We start from the raw sequence: 15,861 nt of genomic DNA on the forward strand, positions 1-15,861 counted from the left end.
TTTTTCTAGGCTTTTCTGAGTTTTTTTTTGTAGGGATATTCTAGCCAATGGGCTAATGACACATTAATTAGTGGGGATGTGGCCAGGTGCACTTCAGGTGGATCTTGCAATTATGGTGGCGAGCAGTTCCTGGTTAACCACGCATCCAGTCTGTCGGGCGGTGCTATTATTGTCCGCAGCAGGTGAAGCACGCAAGGTGTGCAGCGATGGGATGGGATTTTTCTGATGTGACCACGTGCATGCACCGACTGGCTCTCTACATGCAGCGGTTTTCAGATTTCTCTTCTATCTTAAAAGATCAACTCCAGAACTTTTCCGTTGAGTCATGGAGCCCAACCCGAGCGACCTCTCTCTCGCTCACGCCCGCGGCAGCGGCTCCGCCGCCGCCCTGATCTCCTACCTCCAGCCTCCCCTGCACCTGCTCTGTCCAGATTCGGGATCCTCTCCACGTCCTCTCAACGCTCGCGTGCTTCTCTTCGCAGAGCGACGCCATGGCTGCTAATCCTCGACCTCAGCCCGCATCCATGTCGGCCGCGATGGCGGCTGCCTCTCTTGCCGTGCCATGCGTCGGCTCCCGGCCCCCCGCTGCTTCAGCATCCGCCGCCGCTCTCTCCGCGGCCGCCCTCACCTCCCGCCACTCCGACCCAGCCATTCATGGGAGGAGGGTGTCCCGCGTGCTCCTCACCAAGGAGGCGACGACGTCCACGACCTCAACCGCGCCCATCGCTCCGGCTCCACTTGCTGCTGCCGCCTCCAACCTACCACCGACGGCACCGGCAGCGCTCTACTCCGGCTCGTCCCCGGCCCCGGGAGAGCCCCACTCCGACTCGTCGCCTGCAACGACCCGGCCTGTGTCCTGGGCCTCCCTCGCCGATGAGGACAATGAGGATGACGAAGAAGAGTTGGCTCCGCTGACGCTGCCGGCTTCCAAAAGCCCGGTCTTGGCTGCTGACCCGACTATTCCATGCGTTGGGCACGAGGAGGAGACGAGTGGTGGATGGCATGAGGTACTGCATCGGTGCGGTCGGCGTTGTCAGGCGTCACCAACATCGGCATTTGCTCCTCATCCCATCCCTGCCCGGCTCCACGGTCGATGTTGTCGATGCCTCGCACCTGGACACCGTGCGGCAGTTTGCAAAGATCCCTTGCGATGCTCCCGTTGCTTGGAGAATGGACATTGGGCGCGCGGGTGCCGCAATCCTTGGCGTCCGCTCAGCTCTTTTGCATGCCTTGTCGCGCCACCACTGTCTCGCCTCAGCACCGAGCATTGTCGAGCTCCAGCTTCTTGTGGGGATCCGATGAAATCCACTCTCTCCTACAAAGCGCTTCATCGAGGGTCCTGGGCGTCGATTGTACCTGATGATGTTGGCTCGGCACCCCCAACCAATGTGCTACTGCAATCCACTTTAGCAACTCAGGCCAAGTTGCTGATGCGTGTTGGGAGCTTTCTGGAGCGGGCGGAGGCGGCCCTGGACAAGCTCTCTCTTGTGTCGGCTGTGTTGCAGTCCACTCCTACGTCGCGTCCTTCTAGTCAGGTTGATGTCGTTAGTCAGGTTGATGTTGTTTGTGGCTCAACGGAGAACAGGGATGAAGAGCTCTATGGTTGTTTCTCCCCTCGAGTTGGGGACAACTTGTCGTCGATATCTGCTGCTGTAAGCGAGGACATCGCCGTGGTTGCCGCCCCTGTGTTGCAGATTATGCTCGAGCTTCAACAACTATGTGTGAGACCTGCTTCACCTCAGCCTTTGGAGCATGTGGAGGTCGTCTCGTTGGTGACCCCTGTTGAGGGGCAGGATTCACCTAGGTAATGTGAGCAACTAGAGGCGTCCGACTCCATCATGTCGGTGGTATCTGTGACTGATAATGTTGAGGCAGTCAATATGTTGGCATCTGATCCTTTGGAGCCCAGCCAGATGGTCGCCATTGTGGAACGTGAAGGTTCCAATGTTACAGTTACTCACTCGCACGAGACCGTTGGCCAGGTTTCTGTGTGTGACAAGGTCAATGATATTCTCTTCCAGATAGAGATTCACAGCTTGCTCAAACGTTTGGAGGCGGCTAGCCCTGGATCTGGCAAGGCGATTGTTGAGGAGGCTCTCGGGAGCAAGAGAATGAAGAGTGGCGCCAAGAAAGGCATCCGCAGCTGCTTGATGCATGGTCATCTGTCTCTTGGGTTGTCCTTATGGTCTGAGTTGTCACCGCGGATTTGGTGGTGCACGTGGTCTTCGGCTGTGTTATTCTTAGGGGTTTCTTTGTGGTGTAGCAGTGTGGAGTTGGTGGTCGTTATGTGTTGGGTATGGTTGTCTGGTTGATCGCGTGTTTACGGGGTTACATGCTCCGTGAGTAGTTCGCATGTGGTTGATTTGTATCGGTTTTCGCCCGGTTTTCCGTTGATTAACTCGGCAATTCTCTTCTTAATTAATTGATGAGGCAAATCTTTTGCCTCTGTTTTGAAAAAAAATCAACTCCACTGGATATCTTGAGCGCGACGGGTCGCCGTTTCAACCTTCTGCAGCCGCGCGCGGTGGCCTTCGCGTGGTCTAAGCTGGCACGCCTGCAGCCAGTGGTGGATAGCTCACGACCCTGCTGCTCTTCATCCTATCGGTCTTCTCGCCGCCGGCGTCGGTAAATGCGTCAATGTTCTTGACCTCGAGCTCTCTGGAGCCTTGAACCCATCCAACTCGCCACAGTTGTTCTAGCTTGTGCCCGTTCAGTCGACCTCATGTCCGCCAGGCTGCCGGAGGACACGGCCGGTGGGGTTGTAGCTGCGAGGTGCAGCTCCAGCGGTAGCATGTGTGGTGCATGGAGAAAAGGGCGTAACAACCCCGTATAATTATTTTACTTCCAAATCTCTACTACTAATAAACATCTCTATCTCTATCTCTACTTCTCTATCTCTACTACTAATAAACAATCAAACTTTTTCTTTCTTAAATACACCCGAGGAAACGTACACAACTAGATTAGCACCATCAGATCATCCCTCTTAAGTAAATCTTAACCGTCACGATTAATCCAATCCTGAGACAGTGTGCACTTAGCAATTACCGCAGGCTGACCGTGCTCCACCGGGTGAAGAAATATCTCTGTCATACGTCTGCAACCGCTCAGCGCCAAATGTCCCGCAAAGAAAAACTTAGGGCAAAAAAAGTCTCACGCCGCCGCCGCCATCGTTTGCCCGCGCAACCGCCCTTCCCGCGACGCCCTACCAGGCTACCACAACAGGACCTGCCCAGGCGTGCTCTTGCTTCACCGGTCTTCCCTGTTGGCCCTCCCCTTGGCCCCATATTTGTCTTCGATTCGCCTCTGCTCGACGAAGGACAGTAGCAGCCTCGACCAAGGACTGTAGAGGTGGATCCATGTGCGTGCTTCCTCCACTAACCACCCCCTACTCTTGACCGCTCACCCTTCTCCTTGATTCATTTATTCGTTCATTTGCCAAGCTGCTGGTCGAATCTCACCTAATCGGGCTTGTTGCGTGCTTGTGAACTGACAGGATCTACCAGCCCCGGTAAGGACGTATGAGGATGGTGGCGCCGTGATGTGGGACGAGGATCAAGGGCCGGGCACCTACGAGGATGGATGGGATCGACTTGCTGTCGAGGAAAGACGAGATCAAATAGCAGTTATCTTTTCGGAGGGCGGATCGACCCCACTGTCAAGATATGGATGCGGGCATCTTCCGTGCGTGGTTTCGCATATGCTTGAGCTGTAAGCTCTCTACTAGCTCTATAAAATTGCTGATTCATTTGGTGATTTATCTTTGTTACTGATCATCGTAGTGCTTATCTAATGATATTATGATAATGGAGCTTATTTCAGTTAGAAACGCTGTTAGCTCTGCCTCTCATGTAGTCTTTCTTGTACGCATGGATGGGGCTGAACATTCAAATTGTTTCATATAATCTTCCCTATGATGACTTCAGGCTGCATGGCTCCACTGTGTACTCTGTTTTGCAAAGATTCCATAGGCAGGTTTGGCTATGCAGGTTTCTCCTGTCCATATGTAGCTCGGGTCAATTTAGAGCATTGGTAGCCGTTACCGGAGCTACAAGAAACCACCATGTCTTCTATGTCATTCTGACAACCGGGCTGCTGCAACAACTCGCTGCTGGTCATGATTGATTCTTGTGTTAAAGGTGTGATCTTGATATGGCCACTTATCAATCTTGTGCTGGTTCATGGTGATGATTCCAATATGATATGTGATTTATTCGGTTTATGGCTAAGGAAGTGATGATTTTATTACCTCTTAGATGCACAACATTTCACACTTGACATCAGGATGAGGCATATGCCCAATCCACTTCTGTCCTGACCTGGAACTGTACCCACCAGCTATACATTGTGCAATATTAATCCTCATATTTCATGAGATTTTGTTCAAATTGCAATTTCGGGTCTGTCGGCTATACCGTCAACTGGTGATTTATTTTTTAAGTATTCCATCTGTAATGAAATATAAGAGCGTTTAGATCACTACTTTAGTAATCTAAACGCCATTATTTTTCTTTATGGGGAGTACGTTCTTATTCCTTTTCAATTATTTTCTCTTGATGCTCTAGGCTTTAGTTGAACTCTTAACATATGGTTTTCTATTTGATTCCGATCTCTCTGCCATTACATGGGACATTGGGCATATATCACACATTGTTTTGGTAGCAGTTATAGTTGATTATTATCAATAGTCAGCTCTAAAACATCTGGAATGGCTCAAGCAGTATTTAAAGTGTTGCTTATGAGTCCCCCCACGAAGATACCTATCAACAACTCTGCTCTGTACTGTTACTTCTGTAGCACTGAATGCCATGCTAAATCTTACTATTTTGCAGGATAATGTCCCTGAGTATATAAACCTGTTAGCTTTCCTTAATTGTTTAGAGAAAGATAATAGTGATTGCGTTGGCACTGCTCATGCCATCCTATCTTACATGATTTTGTTGGATGGTTCAGTTATTGTGATTTCTCAAGTTAGGCATGGTATGTTTCCTCAACATTTGGGTGTGTGTTTGTTTTTGGCTGTGCCTAAATATTGGTGTTTATATCGCAACGAAGTTGATGCATTACAAAATTTCGGATTTTCTCTAATTTAATGGCATTGTCTCCTCCTTGTAGAAGATGGTTCTAGGTGGGCTACTGAAACAACGGCAATATTCCAAGAAGGCTAAGAACAATTGGAGAGCACAAGGAACATATTCCTAATCAGCCAACAACCTTCTTTGATACATTATTTGTTCACCGGAAGTCCATGAAGAAGGATGGATACAGCAGATGCAGAGATCTACATGTTGTTTCCGGGCATATTGGAGATGTCACAATAAATGTTCAACCTTGTTATCTGCAGACAAATAAATGATTGTCTTGTTTGGTTTTGGATTATTAGAAGTTCCAGTCATGTCATGAATCATGAGTAAGTTTGTAAAATTCTTTCTTATGAGGCCTGATAGATTGTCATTCAGTATGCTGCTGCCACTTAGTAATGTAACCTCATAAGAGGTGGAGAGTATTTATTCTCAGGATGAGAGCAATAATTAGATTTTCCTTTAATGCTAAAACATTATCTTGGATTTTTGTACAAAATAATATGACTGATGTTACTCTTTGTTCTCTATTATAATATATAGACATGGGAGTTATCTTAGAAAACCCAATTACGATAATCGAATAAGGAGATTTGTAAACATGTTTTTTATATGAATTTCAAGGTCTTAACATGCATGAATGATCTTACCGGATGGTGCTGACTTATTTTTGTAAATTTGAACGTAATTCATCATACTACATCAGTAAGAAGCATATATGATTTCATTCCTACTGTTTGCTATTTGTGTACCACACAATTGCCGTGCTTCTGGTTGATGACGACTGTCAATTCAAAATTCTTCTTATACACCATGTAAGCCCATTTCATTGTCTGAGATTTATCTTTGTAATGAATTAGAATATTTTTCTTGCTATTTTTTTAAACAAATGAAGAAGGGAATATATTTAAAAAAATCTGGAGACAATATTATTGTACATATAACTTCAAAATATAGAGAAAGTGGCTTATTTAGTGTATATATTTGCATTAACTGAGACGTGCGTACACGTGCAAGCTTACTAGTCAAAGAAACTCTCAACCACACACGTAGTACCCAGACACAGATCTCAAATTAAAGCGATATAACTATGTGCATGAACTGAATGCAAAAATATGGCAGTAGCGATTTACTACAAAGCAACTAAGCTCCTTCCGGTCAAAAAGCTACCCGTCTACTACACGCGGTGACGGCACGTATACTTTTCAAAAGAGCGTGGTTACACGCATGGAGTTTCAAGATACAATCACGTGGGAAAAAAAATACCAACACGTATCCAATTGATAAACTTTTTTCAGTTTGTCTAATTCACATCTAGATGTTTTTTAATGATGTCACATCTAACCTTCTAAAAATAACTATGCAGCAACAAGAAATAAAAAAAAGTTGGGATAAAAAAAATAGACCACAAACATAGTGCTTATCAGGTTATATTTTTATCCACCTAATGCAACCAAATAAAAAACACTTTCCTCATTTAGCACGTAACAAACACTCATTAATGTACTTTTTAAAAAATTTCCCTTTCATACAAACTGACCGTTGCCTAGACCGTAGATTTTACAGAATACTAACTATGTGTCACACGTCAACTAGGCAACCCATATGTATACTTTCCGAACCACTGTGCAAGCCTAGGACGATACAAGCATGCATGACCCATCCATCCTTTCATCAACTATATATCAACCTAGAAGTCTACAAGGAAAAGCACATGAACAAGCATCCAGCCTTAAGCGCATAGGCAATCCAAAGAGCATGAACAATCCACGGCCCACAAAATACTTTCCAAAAGGGAAACAACTTAGAAACAAAAGAAAGAGCCCCAACTTCGGCACATCTCAAGACAATGCCCACTCTGACAACAACAATGTGAATGACACGATGCACACTAATTCATATTCACCACTTTAAACTCCCTCTTCCTTTTCATGCATGGCAAGAACCAACTACAACACATTTGTGTACAATGGGATGCGTTGGTAGTCTACATACCAAGATGCATACTTCTTAAACTAGTCAGCCTGACTGCCAAGCTAGAAAAATACAATGCCACGACCACTGGAGACGACCTAGAGTCATGATAGAAGCAAGCATCCTCATTGGTCCTAATGACATTTACAACAGAGTAGGTTTAGTCATAAGATGAAGTTGAAGAAAAGACTGCTCAAGTGGCCCTGGAATACATTTGTGATAACCACAATATCACCATCAACAAACATAACTAATATGCACTTAAAGTGGCAAAAGAGAAACTGCTTAGAGCATAGGAGAAAGCACGAACAAAGCAATGGCAGTTCAGCATGACACGCGCTAACCACCCAACATAATAACGAATTTAAAAGGCAAACAAGAATTCCAGCAAAAAATGCAACAACTTCTTTGCTGTGATACTGCCCACATTGTGAAAGTCCTATCATTACATACACAGGTGCCAAGCCGCCTATGGGCAAGAGGCAACAGTTTGCAGAAGTTCATTATCACTTCATCACGAGCACTAATCCTACAGAAGGCCACACTAGGATGATCGAATCTACTAATAATTATCTATATTTCTTTCATCTTACCGCAGTAGAGTCGTGCCACGACTAGATTAAATGATCCCTATCAGAGATGTATGAATGTGTGTTTCCATGTTTAGCAATTTGCAACATGCATGATGCTAGTAAATTAGCTTATTTACTACTACTTATTTTTCCCGCATCCACATTTCTATGTACAATAATCTGCTATATGAGACAGATAACACTTATTGTAAATGGTACACAATTGATATGAACACATCGTATCGATGGGCAGCAGCTCACCATGACAATCCTGGGAAGCAAAGACTTGTCAGTGTAGAAGAGATATATTAAACCTTCTCTGCCTGATCTTCCTACTCTTCCTTGCAACTGCAGATGAAAAGAAAAGCAGTGAACATGAGGTCCAGATCTCAGATTTCATACACCCTTTTTTTTAGAAAAGGCTAAGTAAAAATCTGAGAACTAAAACCAACTCAGAGATGTGGAGAGCAGGGGGGAAGAGAGGAGGTGGAGGCAAACCTGAAATGCCTCGGCATCCTTGCTCCTGCTCCTGCTGTGCCGGGAAGGAGAGGGTTGCGGAGCGCATGAGCTGCATGGCGTCACCATTGTGCACCAGTTGCAGGTGTCGTTGCCCACCCACTGAGGCCACCGGACGCCGCACCACTGCACGAGCCGCCGTCCGCCGCACCACCGAACCGCACATGCTCCTCTTGTTGAGCGAGGAAGAGGCAGAGTGCAGCCTCCCTTGCCTCACGCCAGAGCACCAGCGTCCTCGTAGGTTTCGATCCAGGAGTGGATTGAGCCGCCACGAACCGCCGGTGCACGCCTGACCTCGCCGAAGCAGGCCGACGCCGGCTGCGACCCTCTCCCGTCCGACGTGGTGCCTCCCTCTCCTCTTTCCTCTCTCTCTCTCCCTCCTCTCTTCCCTTTTTCTCCCTCTCATCTTCTCTCTCTAATTCAGACAATTGAGCGCGGCCGGTGCCAGGGAAGCTCGCCTCCGCATCCGCACAACCCGGATCCCGGGGTGGACGAGATGCGGGAGGGTGGAGGGGGCGCGACTGATGTGGGAGGATGGAGGAGGAAGCGAGCGTGGAGGCGGCTATGGTTCGAGCGAGGATTGGCTTTTTTCCCCGCTGCACACTCGCTTCCCTTGCGAACGAAACCCTCTCTTTTTTTACTTGGGCGGCGCGCTTGCTGCACTGCTGATAGTAATGCGCTGGCTGCACTATTTATAGCAGAGCGAACGCGGCTGGCTAGCACCCCAGCATCCTTTATAAGTAAAATGGTTGGACGAGAGGCTGGGCATCAGGTTCAAATATGAACATCCGACTTACTTCTTTGGACGCTCGGCTGGCAAATAAAATAACATTTACAAAAAAGAGTAACCAATGAAGACCATCTGGGGAAGAGCCCATGGGGCAAAGCCAGTATAATTAACGATTCCAATATACGACAACACAGTGACAATGTATGATTTCAATAAACAAATTATGCAAGTGAATCCACAAATCCTAAACCACCATCTGATTGTCATATTATGGACTATTTCATAAATTATGACAATCGGTCCACAGATAATCATCGCACACACCTTCTTCAATTACCACACTTAATGGAGCACCTGCTCCACACAGCTTAGAGCCGCAACATTGTGTTACCAGTATACATGCCAAAAGCCACAGTAAATAGCCAACAGTAGTTTCCTAAGATTGCTCACTTGGTTTTACATACCATAAACAGAGTGCACCCACAAGCTTGGACCAGTTCTTTTGGGCAGCTTAAAAAATAAGCTACCTCTCTGCAGATTAATAAATAAACCGTCCCCTAAATTTGTTGAGACTTCTAAACTAGTTATCCCATAACTATTTTAAAAGCCCCAACCAATAAGAGAGGCGGCTTATGAGAAAAGCTAGGGAGGATGCAGCTTATATTTTAAGCTGCCAAAAGATCTGTCCCCTACTCTTGGCAAATTCCTTTTGGTACCTATTCATTTCATATTTCACACCCACGACGAAACCAAGAGCAGCAGATGCAATAGCGAGCAGCCGTCTAATCCTCTTCCATTTTGGTCCATTCATGTGCTCCCTGTAAAAAAGATGTGCATGATGTATTAATGCTAGGATCATTTCATTTGATTATAACAAATCAAATAAGTTGTAGTGCCTCAGAATTAATTACCTCGCAGCATCAGCTTGGATTCTACCTATCCCATCACCAATAATACTAGTTATCTTGCCATCTATCTCCACTCCCTCCTTTTCTAATTTTGCCAACAAATGATCAGCTAGCAGGACCTCCTGCTTCGTCTTCCTAGCAACATCAGCTCTGGCTCCATTGCTGGATCCACCCTGGTAAGCTTAATTAGATAATTATGAGATAGTGATACATGAGTTAAAGCAGCTAGTCCTGCGTGTTAGTAGATGCTAAGGACAGAGCATGCATGGCTGCAAATAGTCCTTCTAGAATCCATACTATCAAACTTTCAGAAGATTGGTCACCAGTATGTCTAAAGCTATCAAATTTATACTACTAGAGTGGGTTTGGGAAATGGTTTAACAACAGTACAGCAGAAGAACCACAAAAAGTCACTAAGGGAAACTAAAACGTAAGGATGGCATACTCTTCTTCACTCAAAGTAAATCAAACACCCACATATCATGGAATTAACGGTTCATCATATCCGCTGTGTAGTCAATGTGCGAGCGGGGCCAGGGCCGAGCCCAACCACTACAGGTTGCTTCAGTAAAAACTACTCTACTCTGCAAAAGCACCAAAATTTTCAAACTGCTCCGCAAAAGTACCAAAATTTTCATCTTAGATTTATGTGCATATAAAAGGGGTTCATCAAATCCACATTGTAGTGAATATGCGAGCGGGGCCAGGGGCCAAGCCCAACCACTGAGTAATTATCACCACTTTTTCAAGCAAAAGTAACAAATTTAGCACATGAATCAAAGATAGACTCTGCAACCCGGCACTTATTGTACATATTTCAGTGGCAATATTCACCATTATTAGGCAAATTTATATCTCTCTTACTGTCTGGGAAAAAGGTCAGGGGCGCATCATATAATTTGATTTGTTACTAGCATAAAACCCGTTTGATGGGGTTAATTTGGTGATAAAAGTCAGAACAAGGCAGTCGGGCAGCAAATTGCAGGCATAGTAGGTGGATCCAATGAACGAGAGCGGAATTAGGTACCTGAGAGGTGGGAGTCAGAGAGTCCGCCGGCGGCGAATAAGGGGGTCCCAGATTCCGCCGCCAAGTGCTGGAGGGAGAGCGCAGCGCCATGGCACCGGCACGTCGCACGCCGCAAGAATCCGGAGGAGGAGGAGGAGGGGGCATCGGCTAGGGTTTGGGTGCAGCTGCTTGCTTCCTCGATCGATCCGGGGCCTCGTCTTTGTTGTGGCAGCTGAGAGCCGCTGCCTTTCTTTTTGTAGCTCTTCTTGATGGACAGACTCGGATGGGCTGGCCGCCCGGCCTCTTGGGCCTGCTTCACAACAAAAGAAGCCATCCCAAAATCACTACCCAAGGAGTACTTCTTGTTTTCCTCACGAAAAAAAGTACTTTTTGTAAAGATCACTCCATCTTCCGAGGTTGCGACGAATGATGCACATGCAGTGAGTCACTTGTCACAACCTGGATGTTTTTTTTTCTTTTTTCATAAATTCTTTTATCCAAAATATTTTTATCTCTTAAACCGTGCGTCTAAATTTTGAACCCTTTTCACCGTTGAATTTCTCACGTCAAGATCTATGAAACTAAATACCATGTTAATAGATTTTGATGGCCTTTTTCACGAAAAAACAAAGAAAAATCATACTAAAAAAATTGAATGGGAAGCATGGTTCTGGTATAGTTGTGTCTCTCATGGAAGCAAACTTGTCCCTCCACAGGAGGCAAATATGTGTCTCTCGCGGAAGCAAAAATACACTTTTTTTACTTTTCCGGAAGCAAATTTGTACCTCTCGCAGAAGATAAAAAAAGAAACATGTTTGTTTTGTTGAAATATGCCCTAGAGAAAATAATATTGTATTTTTATTTTCATAATTAAGAGTTTATATTTCATGCTATAACTGCTATGATTTTGGGATATGTGATTCAGTGGAAACTCATATGCACGTGTGAAATGATAAATACTCAAGTGTTGTTGCTCATCATGTTTTTACGTGCGAAACTCATATTAGGGAGTAGTAAATAATAGGTTCTAGTCTTGCCTCCAAGTCTGGCTCAAGTGTTGTTGACGATCATTTTTTCGGATCTTATGATATAGTCAAGTGTAACGATATGTTGGAAATATGCCCTAAAGGCAATAATATGGTATTATTATATTTTTTCATTTTCATAATTAAGAGTTTATATTTCATGCTATAACTGCTATGATTCTGGAATATGTAATTCAGTGGAAAACTCATATTGATGTGTGAAATGATAAATACTCAAGTGTTGTTGTTGATCATCTTTTTGACGTGTGAAACTCATATTAGGGAGTAGTAAATAATATGTTCCTAGTCTTGCCTCTAAGACTGGATCAAGTGTTGTTGACGATCATTTTTTTGGATCTTATGATATAGTCAAGTGTAACGATATGTTGGAAATATGCCCTAAAGGCAATAATATGGTATTATTATATTTCTATTTTCATAATTAAGAGTTTATATTTCATGTTATAACTGCTATGCTACTGGAATATGTGATTCAGTGAAAAACTCATATGCACGTGTTGAATGATAAAATAGTAAAGTATAGGTTCCCAGTCTTGCCTCTAGGACTGGCTCAAGTGTTGTTGCTGATCATGTTTTCCGGATCTTAGGATATTGTAAAGAGTAACGATAGTCCTAAGTCAAGATTGAGAGTATGATGTTAGAAGAACGATCATATTGAATCGACTCAATCTTGTTTGTTATACCTTGAGATAATATCGGCTGAAATCAATTGTTATAACACAAATTATTAGCATGTGTTTTTAGTTCCTTGGACCATGAGAGTATCGTAGCCACTTCCTACTGTACGGTGGACTTTGGGGTTTCTCAAATTCCATCTATAACACGGTGATCATAATGACAACTTACGGGTTCATTGAAAAGTTTGACAAGGGACTAGATACCTCGAGAGTGGGATTTTCTCCTCTAACGATGGAGAGATATTCTTAGCGCCCTCTCGGTGTGACAGCATTGAAGAAAATATTCCCTAGAGGCAATAATAAAGTTGTTATTTTATATTTCCTTATTCATGATAAAGGTTTATTATTCATGCTAGAATTCTTGATCGGAAACCTTAATACATGTATGAATACATAAACAAACACCGTGTCCCTAGTGAGCCTCTACTAGACTAGCTCGTTGATCAAAGATGGTTAAGGTTTCCTAACCATGGACATGATCTTTCATTTGATAACGGGATAACATCATTAGGAGAATGATGTGATGGACAAGACCCATCCGTTAGCTTAGCATAATGATCATTCAGTTTTATTGCTATTGCTTTCTTCATGTCAAATATATATTCCTTCGACTATGAGATAATGCAACTCCCGGATACCGGAGGAATGCCTTGTGTGCTATCAAACGTCACAACATTACTGGGTGATAATAAAGATGCTCTAGGTATCTCCGAAGGTGTTTGTTGAGTTGGCATAGATCGAGATTAGGATTTGTCACTCTGAGTATCGGAGAGGTATCTCTGGGCCCTCTCGGTAATACACATCATAAGCTTGCAAGCAAACGGCTAAGGAGTTAGTCATGAGGTGATGTATTACAGAACGAGTAAAGAGACTTGCCGGCAACGGGATTGAACTAGGTATGATGATACTGACGATCGAATCTCGGGCAAGTAACATACCGATAGACAAAGGGAATTACGTATGTTGTCATAATGGTTCGACCGAAAAAGATCTTCGTAGAATATGTAGGAGCCAATATGGGCATCCAGGTTCCGCTATTGGTTATTGACCAGAGAGGTGTCTTGGTCATGTCTACAAAGTTCTTGAACCCGTAGGGTCCACACGCTTAACGTTCGACGACAATATAGTATTATATGAGTTATGTGATTTGGTGACCGAATGTTGTTCAGAGCCCCGAATGAGATCACGAACATGACGAGGAGTCTCGAAATAGTCGAGAGGTAAAGATTGATATATAGGACGATAGTATTCGGACACCGGAAGTGTTTCAGGGGGTACCGGGTACTTATCGGGTCACCGGAAGGGGTTCCGGGCACCCCCGGCAAAAGATATAGGCCTTACGGGACAAGAGGGGAAATGCACCAGCCACGAGGGGCTGGTGCGCCCCCCATATGGGCCGGCCAAGGAGGAGAAGGAAAGAGGGGAAGGGAAAGGAAAGAGGGGAATAGGATTCCCCCATCCTTGCCTCTCCCCCTCTCTTTCCTCCCCCTCCGACATATATGGCAGGGGCGCGCGGCTAGGAAGGAGCCCAAGTAGGATCCGGTCCTACTTGGGGAGCCTCTTGGCCTCTCCCATTCCTTCCCACCCGTTGGGAACATAGCATGCAATTTCAAAAAAATTCCTACAATCACGCAAGATCTATCTAGTGGATGCATAGCAACGAGAGGGGGAGAGTGTGTCCACGTACCCTCGTAGACCAAAAGCGAAAGCGTTAGCTTAACGCGGTTGATGTAGTCGAACGTCTTCTCGATTCAACCTATCAACCACTGAACGTACGACACCTCCGAGTTCTGCACACGTTCAGCTCGATGACGTCCCTCGAACTCTTGATCCAACAAAGTGTCGAGGGAGAGTGTCGTCAGCACGACGGCGTGGTGATGGTGATGGTGAAGTAATCCGCATAGGGCTTCACCTAAGCACTACGACAATATGATCGAAGGAGTAAACGGTGGAGGGGGGCACCGCACACGGCTAAGAACAATTGATTTGTCTTAGAGGTGCCCCCTGCCCCCGTATATAAAGGAGGGAGAGGGTGAAGGAAATATGCCCTAGAGGCAATAATAAAGTTGTTATTTATATTTCCTTATACCATGATAAATGTTTATTATTCATGCTAGAATTGTATTAACCAGTAACTTGATACATATGTGAATACATAGACAAAACAAAGTGTCCCTAGTATGCCTCTACTTGACTAGCTCGTTAATCAAAGATGGTTAAGTTTCCTGACCATAGACAAGTGTTGTCATTTGATGAATGGGATCACATCATTAGGAGAATGATGTGATGGACAAGACCCATCCATTAGCTTAGCATAATGATCGTTAAGTTTTATTGCTATTGCTTCTTTATGACTTATACAAATTCCTTTGACTACGAGATTATGCAACTCCCGAATACCGGAGGAACACCTTGTGTGCTATCAAACGTCACAACATAACTAGGTGATTATAAAGATGCTCTACAGGTGTGTCCAAAGGTGTTTGTTGGGTTGGCATAGATCAAGATTAGGATTTGTCACTCCGAGTATCGGAGAGGTATCTCTGGGCCCTCTCGGTAATGCACATCACGATAAGCCTTGCAAGCAATGTGACCACTGAGTTAGTTGCGGGATGATGCATTACGTAACGAGTAAAGAGACTTTCCGGTAACGAGATTGGACTAGGTATGAGGATACCGACGATCGAATTTCGGGCAAGTAACATACCAATGACAAAGGGAATGACGTATGTTGTCATTGTGGTTTGACCGATAAAGATCTTCGTAGAATATGTAGGAACTAATATGAGCATCCAGGTTCCGTTGTTGGTTATTGATTGGAGATGTGTCTCGATCATGTCTACAAAGTTCTCGAACCCGTAGGGTTCGCACACTTAACGTTCGATGACGATTTGTATTATGAGTTATGTGTTTCGAGGACCGAAGATTGTTCAGAGTCCTGGATGAGATCACGAACATGATGAGGAGTCTCGAAATAGTCGAGAGGTAAGGATTGATATATTGGACGATGGTATTCGGACACCGGAATGGTTTCGGGACGTTTCAGATATTTATCGGAGTACCGAGGGGTTACCGAAACCCCCCGGGGAATTAATGGGCATACATGGTCCATAGTGAGAGAGAGGAGAGCCCGCAAGGGGTGGCGCCCCCTCATGGGCTGTCTGAATTGGACAAGGGGAAGGGGGCGCCCCCCCTTTCCTTCTCCCTCTCCCTCTCCTCCCCTTTCCCCCTCCGAAAGAAAGGAAAGGGGGCCGACTTGGACTAGGAGTCCTAGTTGGTTCCCCCCCTATGGCGCGCCCCTTGTGGCCAGCCTCCTCCCCTCCTCCTTTATATACGGCAACAGGTCCGGCT

At 45.0% G+C, this 15,861-nt stretch overlaps 1 protein-coding gene across 1 annotated transcript; it reads right to left on the reverse strand.

Annotated features, from left to right (window-relative positions):
- Positions 1 to 9,069: 9,069 nt before the first annotated feature.
- LOC125523040 lies at positions 9,070 to 11,031 on the reverse strand. The gene is made up of 3 exons (XM_048688077.1): positions 10,809 to 11,031; positions 9,785 to 9,954; positions 9,070 to 9,691 (listed from the first exon to the last, which is right to left on the reverse strand). The coding sequence occupies exons 1-3, from the start codon at positions 10,950 to 10,952 to the stop codon at positions 9,532 to 9,534; spliced, it is 474 nt and encodes a 157-aa protein (XP_048544034.1). The 5' UTR covers positions 10,953 to 11,031; the 3' UTR covers positions 9,070 to 9,531.
- Between the last annotated feature and the right edge of the window lie 4,830 nt (positions 11,032 to 15,861).

The sequence above is a fragment of the Triticum urartu genome, chromosome 7 (genome assembly GCF_003073215.2).
Source record: "Triticum urartu cultivar G1812 chromosome 7, Tu2.1, whole genome shotgun sequence".
Taxonomy (NCBI): domain Eukaryota; kingdom Viridiplantae; phylum Streptophyta; class Magnoliopsida; order Poales; family Poaceae; genus Triticum; species Triticum urartu.